At 43.6% G+C, this 19,928-nt stretch overlaps 1 protein-coding gene across 4 annotated transcripts in view; it reads left to right on the forward strand.

Annotated features, from left to right (window-relative positions):
• EGFR (epidermal growth factor receptor) overlaps positions 1–5,429 on the forward strand; it is a 171,779-nt gene extending 166,350 nt beyond the window's left edge. For all 4 annotated transcript variants that reach the window (XM_056334107.1, XM_056334108.1, XM_056334105.1 and 1 more), the window contains one exon: positions 269–5,429. In XM_056334107.1, coding sequence (XP_056190082.1) covers positions 269–645 — 377 coding nt within the window. In that variant the 3' untranslated portion in view covers positions 646–5,429. The remainder of the gene's footprint in view (positions 1–268) is intronic.
• Positions 5,430–19,928: the final 14,499 nt, after the last annotated feature.

Consider the following 19,928-nt stretch of genomic DNA (forward strand, 5'->3'; position numbering starts at 1 on the left):
AGTAGCTATCTTGCTGTCTCGTGGTTCAAGCCATCTTTCTGCTGCTTTACAAACTGAATTACTGAAGGTCAGCTGGAGGGCAGCATGTTTGGTGCCACAGCATGGCAGTCCCTGCCGTCGGCTCTCTTCTGCGCTGGGAAGCTCATTGAGATGCTGTGTGAAGAGCAAGTGGCAGCTGGGTTGAAACTACATCTCAAGTGATGCAGGTGGCTGCATTACTTACATCTCTTTGTTTTCATTCCTTATTTTTATTTTCTTTTTATTTTAGAGTACGTAAACCAGTTGGCACCCAAGAAAGCATCTGCCTCGGCAGTCCAGAATCCAATCTACAACAACTTCGCTCTCACAGCAAACTCAAAGGTCCCCACGGACTCCAGCTACCAGAATTCACACAGCACAGCTGTGGACAACCCGGAGTATCTCAACACCAACCAGTCTCCACTGGCCAAGACGGTCTTCGAGAGCTCTCCTTACTGGATCCAGGCAGGCAACCACCAAATAAATCTGGACAATCCTGACTACCAGCAGGACTTCTTACCGAAGGAAACCAAACCCAATGGTCTCTTGAAAGTTCCCGCAGCAGAAAACCCAGAGTACTTAAGGGTAGCAGCACCAAAAAGTGAATACATTGAAGCCTCGGCATGACCATAGAGAATTTCTTCTTGCAGCGAGGCAAGCCAGACTCTGGGTGAACTACCTGGCTGCTGCAAGAATGGACCCTTGCCCAGAATGAACGGCAACCACAATGCATCAATAAGCACACGTTTCCTTTTCAGCAGGAGGCTGAAACTGTGAAGCCTATCTGATGGTAGTTTGCATCTTTTCTCGCCCATTTCCACATAATAACTGAGGCCCATAGCCTGCACTGGGATGCATGTTGGGATGGAGCGGGATCTGGCTGGACAGAAGAAATACGGATGCATTCCTTTCGTTTTCAAATGGTAGCATGGTAAGAAGCCACTCTGGGATGAACTTGTGAGCTGTACACATTGTACAGTCAAATTCCTTTCTACATTCTGTATTTTTATAAATGTTTCTAACAGAATTTTTGGATCTTTTAAGAGATCAGATGCTTGTACTGCTGGTCTGCTATGTGGTGCTCAAGATCACCAGCAGGAAAAAAAAATAAAAATGTTACTAAATAGTTTTCCAGAACTCCGGGAATTGAAACGGTTACTCCAAACCACCGGATTTTTACGATTTGGCTCTACATACTGCCTCTTGGTGTGAAGAGCAGTGCATCTGGGGGATGGATGGGAGATTCTGCCCAGGGCGGTATGGAGTGGATCGCTCCGGGGAAAACTAACACAAGGAATGGCACAATGCATCACCTACTGACCACTACTGCTAAAAACTGACAGGAGGAACACACCTCAGCATCATCTGTACATGGTTCTAAAGTGCTCATTACTCTGTTTTCTGATGGTCAAACACAAGACATCTTTTTTTGCTGATCCCTTATGCAGCTGTCAAGTTGTCAAAATGCCTTTCTTCTTCAGCAAAACTGTTAAAGATGTTGCCATAACTGAAAAATGAAGTGTCAAATAACATTTAACAGACTTTAATTAAATGTCAAGGAAATGCAAATGGTGGCAAATTGGAGCGTTCATGAGACAGACTGGAAGAACTATACTAAATTAAATTTGACTAGGGCAAGAAACACAGGTAGCTCTAGCCAAGCAGTTTTATTTCCCTTCTTGAAGGGGCTCAGAGCAGAAACCGTTTTCCCATATAGATGTGGCAAAGAAAAGGGGTTTATCAGTTGTTGTGCTTTACTGGCTGCCAGTTGCTGTACCACACTGGGGCTGGCTGCCTGTCCCTTTGGGGTTACAGATCCTGGCAATGCAGGAGGGGCAGTAAGAGTGAACTGAGGAAAGGGAGAATAATCTGGAGCGATGGAAAAGATCATCTCCCTCTTCTGAAACACAGGGCTGCCTACTGCTTCTTTAAAATACCCAGCGTTGTCTTCTCCTATCAGTGTGGAACAGGCAGGCGAGGAAGGCTGAGATTTTTAGCCTGATAGTATAAATCAATCACAGCAGCAAAAGCAGCTACTCTTTACCAGGGACCCATGATCCAGAACTTCAGATTATTCCGTCATTAATATTTCTTACAAATGTAGAAGGGGTAAAGTGCCTAAAATGTAAATTTAGTCAGTGATTTAGATGCAGCCCAGCAGCAGCTTGGCAGGGCTGTTTTAATCAAACCACCAGATCAGAAGGCAAATGCATGTTTGGTGATTTTGGTGCAAAGGCCTTTAGCTAGCTGAATGTGGACAACTTGCTTGAGGGATGGCATAAGCAGCTGAGTCGCAGAGGTTAGGTAGTCTATAATAAGTAGCAAGAAATAGTCAGATTTCTGCCACCACCATGTTTTGCATACATCAGTATGTGTTTCAGTTTAAGGATTGCATCTGGAGTCCAGCAGCAAGCAGCAAATCCTCAGAACATTGTTTTTACAGATTTATTGAGGCAAGACGGAGAAGAATGGTCATGTGAAATGACCCCTTCTCTAAGTAACACAGTGTAAAATGCATTAGCAGCTTGTGTGTGTGCAGTAACTTACCAGCCACACTGCAGTCTAGGGTAAAGCAGTATATTGGGTCAAAATCCAAAGATTTGGGACATACGTGTCACTGTGGCTGAGTACCAGGCACAGCAGTATGGAGGATGCAATGTTTGACTTTGATTGTTACTAGCTTGTATTTAAAACCCTAACCAAAATCCAGTTCCCACGTCCAGTTAGTGGCAGGTTGCTCCTTGCGTTCCTGAGAGCAGATGTGTTGTGCTGCTCTCACAAGCGTGCAACATGTGAGCACAGGCAGTGCTGCTTTTCTCCACCCACTGCCCCAGGAGGAATGTACATAACCCCCCAAAAAAGATCTTAAATCGCAGATAATTTTCGATCTGCTAAATCTGTTATGTCTGCAAGCCAAACACTAGACAATCACATAGTAAATGTTCTCCTGCCAAATCTTTCAGACACTATTGCACAAAGGAGTTTATTGATGTTTTGTTTAAACCTGTTAACTAAACCAAGCCACTAAGAGATAGCAATATGTATCACCAGCATTATGTAGCATGAAAATTATTTCATAGAGGTTAATATGCTTGCCCTTTTAAAACAATTTAGGAGGGATTCAGTAGCAACTCACTGCAAGAAACAAGGAGACTCATCTAAAAATTAAGCCATGTAAGTCTGAAAGAGCATTGCTTTTTGAATGTATTGTTTTTGATGAGAAGAGTAGGGAAGAGGATATAGGACCACAAACTCCCGATACAAACGTACTGATTCCAGATTGGTGGGATCAGTTATATTGTAAAGTAGTTCCGGTAAGCAGGTATCCTGTAAGCCATAATCTGTAAATTGGCAGCTCAGTAACAATTCAAAAAGCCAGCCAAAAATAAAAACTGGGCAGCAGGTTGTAGTCTGTGGGCGAGTGCCTGCAGGGCCAGATCCAGCACCACTGGGAGCGGATGGGACCGCACTATGCAAGATGATGCTCAGAGAGGAACAGACATCAGCGATGTACCAAATGATTTCCACTGAGATGAAAATAATAATAATCAATAAGCCGCTGAAATGGTCTGGTTTTCCCACTGCAGCTCACTGACCTTTTAACAGCAAGGAGCTCCCTGCAGATCCAGGTACTCACAAAGGCAAACACTGTCGGGCAGCATAATTCAGCCTCCAGAAATAACTTGAAAGTTCTGCTGTTGTCCCTCAGGACATGTGGGTAGAAAATGCTGATTTTTAAAATGCAGCTCAATAGGGAAATATAGCAGGCCACAGCCACTTTTAAAAGCCAACAGTCTTACCAACAGAAAAAAATTAATGTCCCTTTTTACTGTATTTCTCATGAAAGGCAAAATAAAACCACTCACAAGTTAGTGCGTAGCGTCTCTTAACCATAAAGCACCACTTAATATGGAACTGCTTTTGCAATAGTAATTTAAGACTTTTAATAACTGCTAAATATATGAAAATGTAAGTTAAGTCAAGAGTCTTCATCTTCCTTTGATGTGTTCCAGTGATCTGCGTACAGTGTCAGCACACTTGACTTCATTTGGGCCTTGGGTTGTTTTCTTCTTGGCTTAGGAAGTTCCCTTTGTGTTGCAATTGCTCTTGTCGGGGGCTTGCTTTTGTTTCCAGCTGGCGGGCAACTAGGCAGCGAGTTTTCTTAAGAGAGCAGTTAGAACTAGATGGTGGTTTCTGGAACACCTCAGTGTGCTGACCTGTCCCACCAGCGTCGCTGTGGATGGGCACGTGAAGCCCCAGCATTACGGTCCCATGCTTTATTTGAAAGGAAGGGGCTTGTGTAGGGAGAGTAATGCCGGAGAAGGGGTGCAGCCAGGCAATCCATACCAGAGACAGCTGCCAAATTTCCCCAGGGATATCACTGAGGCCATTGACCGTTCCTGCAGGTATGGGTGGGGATAGACACGTCACTCCCATCCCCGCTACCAGCTTGAAGGGAAGCCCTCTTGCAGAGATTGCTTGTGTGAAAATTGATGTACGCAGCACTCATACTATGCGGTGAATCTCTTCCCTGGGAGAGGCAGTTAGGGCTACAACAATGTCACACAGACCCAAACAGCTTAAAGACGTCCCATCACCAGGTGCCTGGGGTGTCCTGGTCTGTCTGGACTGCTCCAGGGTACCAAGGAGACCCTTTGCATTTCCAGACAAGCACCCATTTTTCACATTCAGAGTTCAACATCTTCTGTTAGTACAGCCACCGCCTCTCCAGATGCAGTTACGGTACTCTGGCTTTTGCATCCCCCTGCATTTCTCTGTGAGAAAACAGCTGAATCAGGACAAAGTGTGAAAATGTACCTGTGTCCTCCTCCGTGATGGCAACCATATACTCCTGAAATGTCCAGCTCTGTGTATACACTTGGCAAGAATTACGCTTTGTAATGTTTTATCACCACTGGTTCAAATTTTTATATCGGGATCCCATTTTCTAGCTTTCTTTTTGTAAGTGTTATTTCTTTGTTTGGAGATACAACTTTTAAGGAGCCTTTTTTAAATAATATAATAAAAAAAAAATAGAAAAAAAATGTTTATACAAAAGAAAAATGCGACACCTTCAAGTAGCTTGTCAAATGGGCTGCATTAGGACCAAAGATGTAACAACTTGTTTTCTTGCTTTAAAGGAATTAGGGTATTGGCCACCACTTCCACAGCCTCTCATTCCAGGGAAAAGCTAAACCTCTCCACTCCAGATTGTGGCTGGGCCAGACCTCCATGGAGTCAAGAGGGCTGACAGGAGGGTGAGGCCTGTCTGTAGAAAACCAAACCAAATATCAAGACCAGGTATCGCTTCAGGGCCAGACCTAGAACCTCTACTCAATTTGGATTCACTTTCTACTCAACGCAATAGCTAAACAGGGACACAGTCAAGGAAAAAAAAAAAAAGAAATAAATACACGATGTTTTAGGTCAGTATCAGGAAAAAATACAATTATGTGAAGATGAGACATGATGAGATAACTGCTTTTTATGTGAGGAAGTGTGTAGGCAGGCAGTGAGACTTTAAATCGATAACACTGTCGGTTATGTATTACTTTAATTATGCGGGGGAGTTGGAATCACAGCGCTTCCCGGGTAGGCTTTGCTGTCTGCCATGCATCCCGCTGCCGTGTGAGGCCGTGTGTCGTGGCAGCTCACCTGCATTACCGTGGCTGCGTGGGCTGCGGGCTGCAGGTAGTCAGAGGTACTTCATGCCACCCCTCCTTCTTATATGGGGAGAGAAGAGTGTGGCAACAGCAGGCTGTACCGCAGCTAGCGGTCAAGTGAAACCGCAGTAGCACCCAAAAAGAAGGGTTTTCTTCAAAGGCAAAATGCCTTCGGCCAAGATTCAGGGCTGGTGCTCCACCAGCCTTGCTCTCACCCTCTTACGCGGTGCAGGTGGTGCTGTCTGGAGGCACAACACTGCGGCCACTGTGGTCTCTCTGTGCTTCTCACCTTGAAGTAATGGATTTCTCTGCTTAGTAAGGTGAAAACCAGAAATCAACCCCCCAATAACAACTGAACCATGGAAGGTGGTGTTCCTATGTAGCTGATACGGTACATCGTTTCCAGTCCCACTGGAATTTATCCAGACCCTTCTCTTTACCTCTCGCAAGCTAGCTGGAGAGTGTGCATTAGCAACCACCATCGATGCTATCCTCATATTTTGTGAAAGGGAATAAGTAAAGTAGTTGTCTACAATGGTAGGAGGCTTGGCTTACATACCTAGGTTGCTTTTTTAAACCTACATTGCTAACATCATTCACCTTGAAACTAATGGGGTGTTTAACTTGATTACACTGAGAGTATAAAGCAAGGCTAATGTTGAGTGATTTTTGAAAAATCCCTCGCAATAATCAGAGATCCTATGGATCCATTGCCCGTTTTAGGCTGCTTTGTATTGATGCAATCAACTGAGTATAAGGTATAATGTCCTGGTTTTAATAAACTGTCAAGCAATATTCCCGTAGATACAGGCGGTACCCTTGCAGCATTGTAAAGTTACTCAACTATGAAAGCACTATTTGTACAATAAGAAACTCTTGACTTTTATATGGTTTAATGGTTTATACTGTTGATCAAAGATTGTTTGTATATTGAGCGATAAAAATGAGGTGTATATTATTCTTTTTAATTGTTTTTAATTTTGGAGAACTTTTATTGTAATATACTGTTGTATTTGGGAGGAAGAAAAATCAGTGGCTAGCTTGTAGGGTTTGTAGCCAGAGAAGAACTCACATTAAGAGCTTTTTATTGATATACTTAGATATTATTTTTTTTTTCCTGGTAAAAGTTGTCACATTGGGGATTTATCCAGGGCTTAGTGAAGCTAATAACAGGACCTTTTCCTCTCTCCAAGACCCTTTGGCTCTCTCCATGCACAGTGCTGGAGTTTCATAATGTGAGCAAAAATACAGCTAACGCTTGTGACCATTGGAAGTGCAATATGAAAGCCCAGGTGCTGCTTTATCAGGGCGCTAATAAAAGCTGCTCTTTCCAATTGCATGGCAGGTTCTCACTTCACTTTTACCGTAATAGCAGAAGCAGAGTCAAAGCAATCCCTCATCAGCGTGACAGGCGGCGTGTGAAGCCGTACTGCTGGTCAGTTCCGAATTGCGTAGCTATGGGGTGTGCACCAGCAAGGCAGGACTCCCATGGAAGGAAAGGCAAAGTCTCAACCAGAGTCACACTGGTGACTTAAATTGTTGTACTACACTAGGCAGAAAGATAAATTCTGTTAGCAAAGCCAGTCAAATGAAGCCCTGTGTCCCCTGAGTATTGTTGTTTAATTATCCAACTGGTGGAACGTGTAGCAGACAGATTAAAGGAATTACAGGGTCCTCAGCATAACAGAGCAAAATACACTGGGTTGGCAAGACAGTAAAGAAGACAGGAGCTGGAACTGTCAGGATACATTCAGCCTGGATAAGTCCCCAGCATCACAATTAGTAAATAAAATCATTTTTGTCTTTATAGATGAACTTTGTACGCAGAAAAAAAAAAAGCCACTACAGCACCTTTTTCATTTTCATCTTTCCATCCAGTCCCTTCCAATACATAGGCTGCATGTTCTACCAGCTCAACCTATTTTATGCAGAAATGACGTAGTCTTAATCTTCATATTACTGGTTCTCAGAAATGTCTAATGCGTATTAATGCATGATATTTTTATTTTAATAAAACTAATTAAATAAATCTTTGCTCTTTTGGCACGTGATTTCCCCACCCTCCTTTAGTGATCAGCTGGCTTGGGAAGATTCTATATTAGCATTGATATTATGAAGAAAAATAAGTAGTATTAATATCAAGAAGGAAACTGAAATACGTTGTACATTCCTCCTCTGTGAAGATCAGAAAATGACTTACAGATTCAAAAGTCTTTATCAGGCAGGAAAGTGCTGGTCTCTGTATTTCACAGATAGGATAACAGAGGCAGAGCAATGCCCCCATGCTTACTCCAGAGAGACGCTGGTACAGGGACACCGATGGGGCTAAATCCCAGTGTCAAGGCACCAAAAGAGAGGAACTTAAAATGAAGAATGGTGTCGGTATAGAAAAGCGCAGGTATTTGGGAAGGACAAGCATTCAGAAATTCCACCAAGCTCACTGCGGCCAACTTCAAATAAATACAAAAAGCTACAAAGGCTGCAGAAGAGAGCACAGTCAAAGAAACACAGCTGCAGTTTAACCCCCTGTCTGCCTGCACAGGATATGTTAGTTTAAGATAAGATAAAGAAAATTGCTATTTAAAGATAGGAGAGGAATACAAGTGTCTCCCACATGCTCTGTCATTATCAGCAGCAGCACTAAGTGAGCATCATCCTTCAGCGCTCCTGAGCTCGACCCAGGAAAGCAACAAAGAGCCAGCCTCCAGGAAACTGATCTGAACATGCAATAATTACATCAGATCACGTACAAAATTTACAGGGCTGCCAATAAAAGAACAAGAGTGTTCTGAGGAGGCCCCCAGCATAGTGGGGCCGCCTGCCACGGTACCTAGGACAGGCCTACATGCCTACTACAACAGTGAACAGCTTCATCATTGCTCTTCAGGGCAGTTGTGCTTCAGCAGTAGCTGGTTAGAGATAACCTTGCTCATTCCCCCCCTAAGGCTGCTGGCTGGGGCAACACTGCAGCAGTATTTGGCAAGGGGTATTTGTATCAAGAGAGAGGGACCTTGCATTTACCAAAGGCAGGTGTTGGGAATTGCAGAGATGACTCAGAGTCCTTAAAGCTGCATTTTTGCTGGTAGGGACAGACTTAGCTCCTATGTCAGCACCCACCTGGGTCACACCCATGGCAGACCCCCAGGAATGGTGCTGCTGCAGGGTAGGCATCCAGGGACATGCCCTGCTCAGAGGGGTGGGCTCGCTCCCCACATCCCAGCCCACAGGATGAGTCAGCCTGCTTGGAGCCCACCTGTAAGTATCTATGGGAGAGTAAGTCCCCAGTCTCTGGCTTATTGTTGCTGTTTATTTGAGGGAGAAGCTGGAATTACAGATCAGGTGGTGCTTGAAATTGTTGGGAATTGAAATTTCTCTAGTAAGCACCATCTGTGTGAACTTCAACACCAGAGCTCATGTTGTAGAAAGCTTTTACTTTAAGGCCTGTTTTCTTTCTAAAAAGAGCAGGAGGAATGTTATTTAATACATGTGTTAACTCCAGAGACTGCTGCCTTCAGGGAGTTACAGCCCTGTGAAACCGAGCTAGCTCAGAAATAGCGCACTAACTGTCATCTTTATCCAGTATCATATGGGCTGTTTACACTTTTTTCCCCCCCTTTCATTTTTTTGGGGTCACAGATTTACAGATTGCATTAGACCTCACTGGACACTGTTGCTTTCAGATAGGAACAATGATGATACAAGAGATGGTTATTCTTGTCTCACAGACAGCTTTTATTTAGCAGTATTTGTACTGGCATGCATTTAACAAACCAAAGTACAGCTAATAAGCGTCACAGCTGGTTGTACAGGTTTCCATCCAGCTCTTGGAGTCTCTTAACTCATCAAAAGGAGAGGACCTGCATGTGAGTTCAGTGCTCGTGCAGAAGAAACACAGCAAAGCATGACCTGTGCCGCTGACTGGAGCCCAGGCCCTGCTAGGGCACACCAGGCTGGGCTGGGCATTAATGTACGTGGGATGCAGCTCCGGCACAGCATGGTGGCAAGGTCCTCCAGGCACAGGGCTCTCCCTTGGGCCAGACCTGTGCGGGACAATCGTAGAAAGCATGCCAGCTATCTGAGATTTCCAAAAGGAAACCAAGCTGGTGCTTTCTGGTGCCTGTCCCCAGGCTTGGCACACAGGGCCCAGCCAAGGAGGCTGCTACAACCACCCTGCCTCTGAGAGCAGCAGAAGGAAAGCTAATGGTGCCCTCTCTTGGAAGAAAAAGAAACTTTGTCCACAGTATACGTAGCTTTTAAAATGGGTCTCCCAGCACACAGAGCAGAAAAAATGAGCTTGCATAGGCGATTTATTTTCCAGTCCATTTGGAGTACAGGTTCATGGTACATTTAATCCAACCTAAGTACAGGCTGCTGCTGGAAAGGGTCTCTGCACTGATCCAATGGAAAATTAATCCTTCTCTTTGGCAGTTTAGTGTCAGCAGACTTGCAATGCAATTGCATGCACGATAGAGCTGACATCTGATGTGGCAACATACATTTGAAGGACAAAACTGGACCCCTTGGTGACAGGTGAACAAGTGACAGCATCGTAACAAGTGTGACAACTGCCTGCCCCAAGAGGCTCTTGTGCATGTTACTGTAAAGCACTCCATCTCCCTAATGCTCAGTTACTGGGTTTCTTCATGTCTTGCAAGAAAAGCAATATTGCGCAGAAGATGCCGTGAAGACTTTTACTGCAAATAGGCTGTGTCAGCACAAAGAGACTTAGGTTCATTTGTGGTGATCATTAAGCTGCTGGTAGGGAGAAGTCTTTATCCAGCCTTTCTGTTTCATATGTGGAGGTCACAGCATAAATTTATCCCACTGCAGAAATAAAAAAGGCTACTTTCAGTGAACAGCAGTTTTAGCAGAGCCATGGTCTTACCAAGTGCAAATTATGCCTTCATATACTTTTTAAAATTAGTATATTGGTCCCTGGGGCTTCCCAATGCACATTTATTTCTAGTACTTGTTTTATTGGTTCAAAACTCAAAGGAAATCTGCCTAAAAAACCTGGAGGCTCTATGTTTTGCTGTGAATAATGATGCTGGAATAAACTTGTACATAGGCGAGGCTCTGAATTGTTCTCAGGTTTTGGGTGCTAAACCAACAAACCTAACTTCCATCAGACAGTTTAGTCAGTGGGCAAAAGTAATGAAATGCCTGTGCACCAAAAACCTGAGATCTTTGGGAGCTTAGCTTTCTTTTGTATTTGCAGAGGGCAACAGTGTGGCCTCTGAGGCACATACTGGTAAGTAATACACAGCATATACAGGAGCACAGGCAGCTGCCCTCCTCCTGAAAGTCAGGCTGCTTTCTCCCCAGTTTCATACTAAAGCAAAACCATGACGATACCCCTGCCCAGGTCCTTCCCCCACATGGGGTAGACAGCAGCAGGGTGCACCTTCATCACTGATGGTCAGGCTGCCTCTGATGGGCGCTTGAAACCAACACAAAAAGGCAGGCACCAGACAATTCCTGGGACAAATAGTGATCTATATGTAATTAAACAAAATGTGATTAGGGAATAGTTATTAGAGGTAACACTAATCTCAAATTCATCTTTGTAAGCATCCTTGTCAGAGCGCTAATTGCAGTGGTTTTCTAATGTTTCCTTTTAATAGAAGCTGGTTCAGACCAATAGGTCACTTCTCCCAGGGGGGCAACGCTCACCGGGAAGCTTAAAATCATTATTTAGCCAGAGCTGAGCCTGTTGAAATGCCAGTAACTGAGCCAGCTCAGAGGAGTTCCACCAGGCTGGTTTGCAGGGGGAAGGAGACGGGAGGGTGGAGGTGGCATATTCAGACTATACAAAGAAATCCTGGAGAAACCTCCATGGTGCCCCCAGCCGCTTCATGGCATGGGATACAAATCTAGCCTCACAAGAACTCTGGGAGGTGGGAAAGCATGTTATAGACAAGTCACAAAAAAAAGTAATTATTTTGATTTTTAAAAAGAACATGATAAAGAAACACAACCTGAGCTGGTGTGGGATGGACTAAGAGGAGGGAACAAACAGGTATTGATATGATTGCACAAGGGCTGTCAGGATGGAAGAATTCCATGTTTTTTCAAGACAGAAAGAAAACCTGGAGGAGGAATGAGCTAAGAAAAAGACACGTCAGATGCTGGTTGACTGGCCTGGGAAAACCGGCATTTCCTTTAAAATAAATCTGCATCCAAATCTGGTCACTGCTGAGTGACCAAACATACATGTGCACACACAGAGCATTGTATTTCCAAAGTTACTTAACTGAACCCCTTTACGTATGTTATTTTTTTTGTGACAAAGGTTTGAGCTCTCTGGAGATGTTTTAGACAGGATTAGGTAGATTTGCTCTTTGGATGGTCTTCTGGACTTGTTTTCTTTTGTGGAGGAGGATGTAGCAAGTGGCCTCTTGGGCAGTGCCATGGCAAGAGACATGCCTGTAGGTCTTGCCTGGAGGTGGGGAGGAGAAGCACGGGCTGTAGGAAAAGGCATTTTGGAGGAAGTACCTATAAAACTCAATTTTTGAGCCTGTGTTTAAGATTTCAGCTGAGGTGATGGCAGCTCCTTTAACTTCTGCAATATAACTTCAAGAAAAAGATGGAGAATTATTCATGCGGTCAGTGCAATTTCACAAGCATTAGCTCTGTAGCTGATCTAGTTCAGGCTTCAGACTGATTTGTGTACTGCATGTTTCTTAGGAAGGTTTCTTAGGTACTCAACTCAGTTAGGTCCCTTTGAAATGGACCTCACGGATTTTGCATGGAAAAGACCCCTGCATCAAGCACGCCTTCTGCCAAGAGATGCTGTATATGGCCTTCTGGTCTAACCTTTCCATGCAAAGAGGTTTGCTCAGCAGGTAGAAGAGGACACAGGCATGTATATATCCTTCCTGCAGGATACAATTTCCTATTTTGCAAGCCTAACAGCTGCTTACACAGAGAAGGTATTACCTCAAAGAGTTTTTAATGGCGTCACAGATGACATTTTTGTCTTCAATGCTGGGTTGCTGAGTATTGAAGTTATTGTTCAGAATGTTTGCTCAGAAAACTTTATTGTGTGAAAGACTGCTGTTCTATCAATATCTATTTCAAACTAATGTAATGACCACAAGTTAAATTTATACTTTCTCACACAAGAGAAACACCAGGAAATTATCCAGAGGCTATCAGGGAATGAATAAATAGCTTCATTATAAACTGAATTACCTCAGGATGCCTTCTTTCTCACAGGCTTTTCTTGAGCACCTACTTTTGGCCACTGGGAAAGATATTTTGCTATATAGACCTTTCGTCTGATGACACCAAGCCAGGATTTTAATAATGCTGACGAAAACTAGAGGGCAAGCCTGGCTCCAGCCACCCTTGAAACACTTCTGGCAGGTCACTCCCATTCACCAAGCAGAAGAGTTACTCCCTGTTGCTGGGGCACTCTGTGTTGCAGGCATAAATATATAGAGGCTGCTACCCAAAGGTGGGGAGAAATTAGTGCTCAATAAACTTGTAGTGATAATTTGCAATATAATTTCAAGAACAAGATGGAGAGTTATTTATGCGGTATACATGCCTTCCCTCCAACATCTTATTACTTTACAATAAATATTTTAACACAGGTTGGGCTAAAGAGGCTTCTTAGCTGCGAATTTGCTCTTTGCTGGGGAAATGCCTTGTTTTTTCATTTTGCAGGGAGCTTGTACCTTTAGAAAGTTCTTACTCTGCTTATTGCTCTGTCTCAGCACCAACTCTTTCAGTAACACTGCTGGGTTGCTCTAACGGCAGATTTCTGTCATAGTGCTCTGGATGCTTTTTATAGGGAAGGTACATTTCACCATATGGAGAGGCAGAGCAGCCAAGCAAAGCAGCAAGCCATCAAGTAACTGGCAGTGGCCAAGATGATGTTCAATGGTTACTATTTGCACCTTCTCAAGGTATCTTCGTGTCTCAGCTATAAAACGTGGTCAAATGTATAAATACCTCAAAACTTATTTTTACCAATAATCTAATCTATTTCATAAACCTACTTCTATTAGGTATAAAATTTTCCCATACTACAGTGGTCTACCTTAATGAAAGCTTAATAAATTTAGGCACATCAGATTGCTGGCAGAATAGCATTACCTAGTTTTACTGAATAGGAAAATGTACTGATTTGTGTGATGGAGGCTGCTGTTTGCCTTGTTCCATGCTTCAGTTCCTGTGAAAGCGTATGTGGTAGATAAAGAATGACCTAATGAGTTTAATGAAGAGAAAGGGAAGTTTTTTACGGAAACAGCAGAAAGCTCTGAGAATTAGACTCAAAGCCTGTTGTTGCTGCTGAGCTCTTGTGTTTAAATGAGTAAGATGCACTAGCACGGACTGTTTAGCACTTGGCTCTAATTATTTTCTATGAAATTTCAAGGACAGGCAGTTTTGTCAGCCTTACCGCTGGTAAAGCTGCTGCCACATCTTTTTCAACCTTGCAAGGCTAGGAAGTATTATGTTAAGCAGAACGTCAGTGTGGGTTGCCTTTGTAGATGAGAAGAGTTAGTCTCAGAGATCTTGTTCAATGAGCTTCCCTCCCTGGGTTGCAAGGCTGCGTTTCTGTTGCTTGTTGAAGTCAAGGAGAAACCCTGTTGGACCTTGATGTTACAGACAGGGAGGTTCTTCCACTTGGCCTACAGTGGTGGCTGCTGGTGGCATGCCACATGGCACTTCATCCCAGCCTCCTCCTGCACCAGCAGGCACTCTTGGTGGTGCTGGTCCATGGCATAACCAAAGGCAGCAGCAGGCAGGTACACAGACAGATCTCCCCGCTGAAAATCTGGCAGCAAACTGTGGATTCATAGAAAACCACTTCAGTGCAGCATGCAAAACAAAGAAGCTGTCAGAAATTCCACCTTCATAATCATCAGCATATTTAGCATTTAAAAAAAAAAAAAAAGAAGAAAAAGGAAAGAAAGAAAGCTTTTATCTTCAAAGTCCTTTACAAATATTCTCTAATTAACCTTCCATGTCTCAGTATTGCATGTATCGTGGGAAGGGCCTCAGGGCAAACAGCAGTAAAGTTTCTCAACATCCCTTTAAGATGTCGGCTGAAGCAGACTCCTTTTTCTTTTAACTCACCACTGAATGCAAAGCACTTCTATAAATACTTCAAATAGCACTAACAATGCCATTGATATGTATACCTGTGTATACAACCCAAAAGTTATGCATCTTTTATGTGCCTCTTAAGTCTTTAAAACATGACTAATGGCACATCAGCCCTCTCTGCTGGGCTGAATTTCTCTAGGTGGGTCTGCTAAGACTTCCATACATAATTGACTTTGCAAAGTAGTCCCACAGAAGTTCAGTGAAGCTGTTCCTGATGTAATATAAGCATGCAACATTTGCATCAGCAAAGCCATAATGAGTATAAATTGGCAGCTTGGACCATTACTCTGGCTGGCACAGACAGGCTTTTACTCACAGGTAGGTCCTCCAGTCCCACTGCTCTCACTTTTAAGGGCATCCTTATGTCCTGGGGAGGCAACTTTGGGACTCGCTTGGAGGCCCAAGCTAGAGCATCCCCCAAGAAGCCTCACCGCAGTGGAGTTTGCTGCCATGAAGCTGATAAAAGTATCAATCATTTCTGCATGTTAGAAAAGTTGAGTTCAACTCATTAGCTGATGATCCAAAACCCGAAACTGTAGTAAAATCTTCATTTTTAAATGAAACAATTCTGTAGATATATTTCCTCTTAGATCTATGGATGTCAAAAATATTGTATGGCATAATGTGAATCCCTTTATGAAAGCTCAGTGAAACAGACTTCTAAGTGGCCGGGTCTCTTTTACAATGGAATTTGGAATAACCTGATCACTTGGGACCCAGTTCTTCAAAGCAGGCTTTCAGGCATTCACTTAGGCTCCTGGTCAGTCTCCTAGCAGATGGATTACCATTTACCATCTGACTCCCACTGTTTTCAAAACTGTGGTCCTGCTTCATTTATGGAAACTTTTCTTTACTCTTTTCTCATAAACCTTCTTAAGCTGTTTTAGGAAAGCAGTCATAAAGTTTAGTTTCCTGTCATTGGCTCCAGCAAGGTCTGAGAACCCACCTAAAAATAAACACTGAGTTCATAGGAGGCATTTCTTCCTGCTCTCAACTAATCTCTAGATGATTTATGACTTTCTCATAGATCTTGCTGTCTGGCACAGTTGCGCCTGCTTTAGTCTTACACAGCTCTGCTGAAGACTATATTACTTAGTTCATTTCAAATGCTTTTTTTTTTAAGGCTTTGCCATGATGGTGTCCATGCATGTTTTCAGTTTTTGGGCTTTTGTGGTGACAACCATGACAGAGTGACAAAATCATAAGCGGACATCACCGACAATTAACCAAAAGCAGCAGCGTTGGCTATTTACTAGTCCAGATGCGATTTTTACCAGTTTCAGCAGTTTGGCAGTCAAGGGAAACTGTGTAAGTGGAAAACTAGATCCATAAAGTTGCAGGTGATTAACTGGAAACAACAGGAAATTTTCTTCAAGCATGGTTTACCAACAGTGTTGGAAGCAAAGCAGAGTTGTCCAAATGAGGTAGGACCTCTTCAGTGTTGGGGTGTGGAAATGGTTGCAAGACACACACTGAACCACCAAATAGGCTGCCATAAATGGGATTTTTCTCTCTTCTTTGTAACTTACCTGTGGGAAGAAGGGTACATCTGTTGATCAGATGAAAGCCTTTAAGCAGGCCTGCACAGAGGGACCTCAAAGTTCACTTTCTGAAAAGTTTTCCCTGAAGCTTTTGTCTCAGCTTCACACAAGGCAACCTTCACATCTTTTACTTCTTTGAGCCATGTAGGCACCGCTTCTTTCCATCATACAAAGGGTTTCCTCATCTTTCTGGGAAACTTTCAGCACCAGGAAGTTCAAAGCCAGCTGAGGTCACCTTGCATGGCTGAAGGGCGCCTCCTTACCTCCTACAAACCCACCCCACCCCCTCCTTTGGCACAGCTCTGCCAGACCACTGGAGCTCCTAGACTGCCAGCACTTTTTCCCATGACTGGGACTGTTTTGGCCAACTCACTGGCTTGGCCTGGATCTTAGCGGAGCTAATGTACATCAGTTGTATAATGTACAAATAGTTGGGAATATTCAAGTTCAATTCCTGCCCCAGAGGTACTCTTTCTAAAACTTTCAGTCCTTGAATGAGTCCATGTAAGTTTTGATCCACTGTTTCAAAATCGCAGAGCTATTGTTTCTCAGAGTTTGGTACTGTACCAAAGGTTATACTGATTTTCCCCTGTGGAACAATGAGCAAAATACAGCAAAGCTGAGCGCCCTGCCTTCACTCTTTCCTCAAAGCAATTAAGCATTTTGCTATCAGACACAGGCTGGCACAAGCACTGGGTTTCCTACTGTCTCATCAGCTTTCAGAAACTTGCATCACCTACATTATAATCTGGAGTGTGGGTTTTTTGGGGTTTTTGGGGGGTTTTGGTTGGTTTGGGTTTTTTTTTTTTCTTTTTAAAGCCTCTTCTTGCCTGTTTTGCCCCCTATTCCAGTTCTTAAAGTGGTAGGTGAACACTCTCTGTCCTCAGAGCTGCCACCCGTTTGTCAGCAGCATGCACTGAAGCACACACTGGACACAGTTACGTGTGGCAAAGACAGACCACGTAGGAAGCAAACAATTTCAGGAAAAAATCAAATCAGTGCTAATTCTGAAAAAGTAAAGGTTCAGTAGTCGGAGATTAGGCTAGATAAGGTTCTTAAGAGCTTACTTCTTTAATCTGTTGAGGGCACTTTATCTGGGTATTTACCAATAGCTAGAAACCACACAGCATTTCCTTTTTATTTTTTCTAAACCATCCATCTGTTTATATTTAAAACCAAAGATGGAAAGAGAGAGAAATACTCACAGAGAGATCTGGAAAACCCATGGAATTGGTAGGGGACTAGGATGAATTTCTAAATCAGTGGTATGTGGCTGCTTTGAATTAGGGTTTGCTGAAAGCTGTCTTCTGACAACTGTTTCACCTGCGTGAAGCAGGTAGATGGATTCAGTTTAATTGTTGGAATAAAATGGTGGCATCACGAAGATTTTGGATCTAATCATCATGGAAACAGATCTGTCCATTTACCCTAGGAATTAGCCCTGGGAGACCTTAGTACGACAGGAGCTTGATTGTACAGACAGCAGATTGAGAGAGACAGTAGTCTGATTGTACCCAAATGTGAAAGATTTCAGCCTCTGCAGCTACCAGAATGTAACTTTGTGAGCATCAAGATCAATACATGATCAAGAAAATGTACCCATTATACCCACAGCTAGAGGGGGAATGGAGGCATCGATCCATTCTGCAACCATTTTTGGCTCAGAAAGATCTGAAGTGGCATGAGGAAACACTTCAGGTGAGGAGCATGCCTCTGATCCCCATCCCGCCTCACCCGGCCTGGGCTGCTAAATCCTCTTGTTCCACTTGACACCTCCCCTGCCTCATCGCATCTCAAACAGCTTGGTATAACCTTGAAAACCACATTCTGCCTCCATTACCACAGTCCTTGAGCAAGAATCTGGGAATTCTTCCTCTCTGGGAATGTCCCCCAAACTTTTCATTTTTCTCTTACTCCACTCTCACCACTCCTTTGCATTACATGACCAAAGAATTCTTCCTGGCCAAGACCAAGGAACTTTTCCTGGCCAAAGCTAGGAAAAGGTAATTTTTTTCATTCTTTTTTCTTTATTCTTCTTTTTTCTTTTTTCTCATTCACATTCTTGGTCTACTTGCTGCTTAGACCACAACCACCATCTTCACCTTATGGGATTCTGTGTCCTCTTCCCACCTTTCCTTAGCCTCCTCAAACCATCTGCTGGTTCTTTAGCTTCACATCCCTTCCCACCTTCTGACCTCAGTCCTGTGCTCTTTCGCATTAACGTGTGGCCCTGACTAGAGCCACGTGTCTTTGGGAAGCCAGATCTGACACAGCTACAAGGAGGACGCACCCTGCCGAGGAGGAAGATCTCATACTCAAAGCCTGTAGCTACCTCCATCCTGTCAGCCATTAGATTAGCTGATGCTGATGCTGCCTTCTCCCCTCAGGGCTGCTTTGTTTAAAGATTTTTTTTTTTCTTCTTCCCCGCCCCCCCCCCCCCCATGGAAAGCTGATAGCTTAACTTTCTTAATGAAGTGCTCTGCAGCCTGAGGACTGATGTTTTGCTTCCCAAGTGGCTTCATTCTACATCAGTTATCCTTGATTTGTCGAAAAGGAACAGTAATTGGAACAGGAGCCGCAGCGGCTGCTTTAGATCAAAATATACAAGTATTTCCCACAGTCTTCTGTGGGCCAGTTTTTTCTCCTTTCTGGCTGTATTTTTTTCCCCCAGTGTCTGCCAAAAATGTTTTTTTTTTTGTTAAAAATTTCCAGCAAAAATAGCTCAGCAGTTTGGAACAGGAATGTTGTGTCAGAGGTGAAGAGAAGAATGGAAGGCATCTTGTGAGTAAAATAATCTCTTAACAGCCCTGAAAAACAAAGCAGTTAGCCACTGAACCAGGCTTTCCTCAGCAACTGTGCTTTTAGGAATCACAAAAAAAAAAAAAGATTGTGAGTGAGCGGATTCTTCTGCTGTGTTAGTAGGCTGTGCAGGTCAGAAACCTTTCCCTGCACCAGACTGGATGCAACACCCATTGGGCTAAGTCTGGCCAAAGGTGGTCAGGACATGGAGGGCTGTTGGGAAACCTCCCCATTTCATCAAAGTAGGTCCTGATTCAGAGATGTCCCTCATCAACGTTGCTGTGCAAAATCTAAAATAGGTCTTCTGTCACACATTGCTGCTGGAGGGGGCTCTCTGAGCACCCACTTCTCCCTCAGACCAAGTCAAGTGAGATATCACTGCTTGTTAGAGCCTGGACACCTTATGGTGCTTTCTGATGGGCTGGATCCAGCAAAAGTGAGATGAACTGGACTATCAGAAGACCATTTTTGTTCAGGTTTGGTTGTTTCACAGAAGTAGAGCCCTAATTATGGTCATGCTCAAATACTTGAGGACTGAGATGATACAAGTCCAGTATTTTGTAGATGTCTGCTGTAGGAAAGTACCAACGTGGGTCAACGTGCAACATCTGACAACATCCGGTGAATGCTTTTGATTCAGAAAACGCTTTGAGGAATTCAAGGTGGCTTATATACTGGTTTTCTATTTTGCCAGGTTGCATTTGGTCTTAAAATGAGTGTGCAGAGGAGGAAAGAAGAAGGGTGAAAGGAGCATTTCCTCAGCTTTTCAGACTGCACCTAGAAGAAGCAG

This window comes from Falco biarmicus, chromosome 4, assembly GCF_023638135.1.
Source record: "Falco biarmicus isolate bFalBia1 chromosome 4, bFalBia1.pri, whole genome shotgun sequence".
Lineage (NCBI taxonomy): Eukaryota > Metazoa > Chordata > Aves > Falconiformes > Falconidae > Falco > Falco biarmicus.